The following is a 3,605-nucleotide window of genomic DNA, read 5'->3' as shown; positions in this document are numbered from 1 at the left end:
TGGAAGGTGTCCCTGCCCATGGCAGGGGGGGTGGAACTGGATGATCTTTAAGCTCCCTTCCAACCCAAACCATTCTATGATTCTGTAGCTTTTGAGAATGAATCTGTTTAAAAACATGCTTTCTACAATATCTGTATTTTTAAATGAACACTATGATAGATCAAGTGAGAAGTGCTAAGATGAACAGCATGGAAGTGGAGAGTGTAGTATGTTGAGATCTGGGGCGGTCCTTGCTGACTTCTGGGTGATGCTGTTGTTCTGTACCTTTCTGTGGTGGGGCATATACTTTCTCCCAGCATGCAAAGGCTAATCTCAATGCTGTTCCCTTTTTGCTTGTTCGCCTCATGCCCAGGGTTTTGTCATACTGCATTTCCTTCTGTGAAATATAGGAAGTAATGTTCAATTGCTGTAAATGACACTGATTTATGATAATCTTGAACAAATTCTGAAGCTGTCTTTGAAGATTGCCCTGTGTGGGTGTGGAGTAGAGACAACATGCTAGTATTTGATATGGCCCTTTCTGAAACAATTGCTAAAATCCTAGGATTAGTCTAGCCACAATATCTGCTTTGGAATGAAGCTTAAACAAAATATACCCTTTTAGCTTCTCTGTGACATGCAGTATTTCTGGACTATGCTCAAGTCAAAGATGAGAAGCAGTGAGGCTGTGGAGTGGGGAAGATCTGACTGAGGGAAAAGCTATGCCTTGTGAGAAGGATAACGGCGTCCAGTGGCGCTGGGGTCTGGAACTGGAAAAAAAGATGCAAATGTTTAACAGCAGTGTAATTGTTTCAATACAGTTACCAGGAGGTAATTCTATCAGTTTTTAATGATTTAAAAATCAGATGTGTGACAAATGGAAGTAATGGCCGTGATGTAGATGAGATTGTGATCCCATCTTTACACAAGGTTAAACTACTCCGATAGCTTTGGACCTTGATGCCTTCATCTGTGAACCAGAGTGTGTTTTCAGCATGGAAAACTGAAAACATTTGGAAAAATCAGTGTCAATTTTTTGTTTGCAAATGAATTTAGTGATAATCAAAGCTAAGGGATTTTGTTTTGTTTTAAACTGACTGGAATTAATATTTTGTTGTTGTGGAATTAATTGTAAATGTTGGGAGGTTTTTTTGGTTAATGGAAATGTCAGCTGGTTATGGATTTCATGGGATTTTACCACATTGGATATTTTTATGAAGTAGTTTACCTACTGTGGTTGTTATAGCTAAAATGAATCTGTTAATTTGTATTTTTCTTAATTTTGTACTTTCTCCTCTAGCTGCTGAAAAAACATTAGTAAATGTAGAGAACTTGAAAGCTGTGACCATAGAACTATTTAACTTTTTGGGTTTTTTTTTTTTGCTTTCAAAGTTATTTTGAGTTTATCCTGAACTACAATTTTTTTTTTTTTTATTGGTTTGGTTAAAAGGTTTGTCCAGAGGGGTCGCATTTATCCGGTTTGACAAAAGGTCAGAAGCAGAAGAGGCAATTACAAATTTCAATGGTCACAAACCCCCAGGTTCCTCCGAACCCATTACAGTGAAGTTTGCAGCCAATCCTAACCAGAACAAAAATGTGGCACTGTTATCGCAGCTGTGTCATTCACCAGCTAGACGGTTTGGAGGGCCAGTGCATCACCAGGCGCAAAGATTCAGGTAGGTTAGGAAGAACAATGCATTTAAGGCTGTACTAATATTCCCGTGTCCGTCTGGGAAACTGTACTCTTGCAGCTGTGCAGTAATATCTTCATTGAGCATGTGTGGATGAAGACCTCGTGCACTATGTCCTACGGTGTTATGTAAATAAATCGTTATATTAAAATATGATTAAAGTAAAATCTTACTTGTAAAATTTATATTGAAGTGAATTATGTAAAGGTACGTACACTACAGTGTCTAGTTCTAAGATTAGGGTGTAGAGTGAGATGAAAGTAGCACATTTCAGATGGGTGTTGGTAGAAGCCTGTCTCAACAGATCCCCATTCTGTAATTCATATATCTGAATGCAGAAATAATTTGGCAACTCAAAGGTCTGAACCATTGGTTCCAGCAGGGAGGTGTCATAGTAAAATAGGGGAGACCTTTTTTCTGATTAAGAGATTCTGTGGGATTTCTTCCTACATCTTGAGCTGTGCAGTGTTCTCTGTTTCCTTGAGTCCTCATGTATGATGACTGAGTAATTGCAACACATTGTCTGCTTCCAGAACTGTGGAGTATATTATGTGTTTAGCCTTTGAGAACTGCCTTAGCTGCTTTGAATATGAATTGCTTGGATTCAAATTGCCGTAGCCCTTAAAGGAGGGTGTTGATAGTTGGACTGTGCTCTGGAAAATGCATTGTATATACTGTCTTGCAGATGTCACTGGTTTTATGAGCTGTGTTCGTGAGGGTTTGAGTATAGTGTTCCCCTGGTGAGAATTTACTTTTTTCTGTTTCTCCTCTGAGGTATCCAATTAGCTCAGCACAATTGGGCTAAACTTTGTGTTTCACAGTGCTGCTGTTACAGTATTGCTGTGACCTTTCCATAACACTTTAGTTCAGCTAGGAGTGATTTGTCTCCAATGAGAATTAGTAGGTAGTCATCAGTTTTAAGCTGAGAGTGAATGAACAGGTTGCCCAGGGAGGCTGTGGAGTGTTCATCCTTGGAGATGCTCAAACCCTGGCTGGAACGGGCGTGAGCAACCTGCTCTAGGTGCTCTTGCTTCGAGCAGGGAACTGTACTAGAGGATTTCTGGAGGTCCCTCCCAACCTCTGTCATTCTCTGATTCTCAACTGTAGCGCAGGCATCTCCTCAAAAAAAAAAAAAATTTAATTTCCCTGAAGCAATCATCCAGACCTCTACACCCAAAGCTTCTAAGCCACGCCAGTGAATGAATCTACGTGTTGGCAGTTAGGTGAACTATTGAAAAAAACCTGTACACATCTGTCTCTTCCATCAGCCAGGGCTTCAGTGTGTCTTGGTCCTAGTAAAATCTTAAGGCTTATGTCTCGTTTTCATTCTTAATGTAATTGGACACTTTCATAATCAATCTTCTTGTTAAAATTTATAGCAGAATTAAGATGCATCACAATAAGCAGTACAAATAATATTCACATTCATAATTAAAATACCAAATAACTTTCATTCTGTCCTGTAATGATCACACAGTAATAGTAAAAATGTTTAATGTATTTATGTTAATAGCTGTAGCTGAAACTAGATTTTAATGACCAGTTTAGAATCATAAGAGTCATAGAATAATTTAATTTGGAAGGAACCTTTAAGATTGAGTCCAACTATAAACCTAACACTGCCAAGTCCACCACTAAACCATGTCTCTAAGCACCACATCTACATATCTTTTAAATTCCTTCAGGGATGGTGACTCCACCACCTCTCTGGGCAGCCCCTTCCGATGCCTGACAACCCTTCTGGTGAAGAAATTTTTTTTAATATCCAATCTAAACCGCCACTGACACAATGTGAGGCTGTTTCTTCTTGTCCTGTTGCTTCTCACTGGGGAGAAGAGGCCAACCCCTTCTCTGCCCCCTCCTTTCAGGGAGCTATAGAGAGCGATCATGTTTCCCCTGAGCCTCCTATTCCCCAGCTCCCTCAGCCCCTCCCCA

The 3,605-nt window shown here is 39.8% G+C and overlaps 1 protein-coding gene across 1 annotated transcript in view; it reads left to right on the top strand.

Annotated features, from left to right (window-relative positions):
* The window catches only part of ELAVL1 (ELAV like RNA binding protein 1), a 21,026-nt gene extending 19,241 nt beyond the window's left edge, over positions 1-1,785 (top strand). Inside the window, exon 4 of the mRNA XM_010157728.1 lies at positions 1,430-1,785. Within this exon, the coding sequence (XP_010156030.1) occupies positions 1,430-1,659 (230 nt within the window). The 3' untranslated portion in view covers positions 1,660-1,785. The remainder of the gene's footprint in view (positions 1-1,429) is intronic.
* The last annotated feature ends 1,820 nt before the right edge of the window (positions 1,786-3,605 follow it).

This window comes from Eurypyga helias, unplaced genomic scaffold (assembly GCF_000690775.1).
Source record: "Eurypyga helias isolate BGI_N326 unplaced genomic scaffold, ASM69077v1 scaffold41178, whole genome shotgun sequence".
Classification (NCBI taxonomy): domain Eukaryota; kingdom Metazoa; phylum Chordata; class Aves; order Eurypygiformes; family Eurypygidae; genus Eurypyga; species Eurypyga helias.
This window is presented reverse-complemented; position numbering and strand designations above follow the sequence as displayed.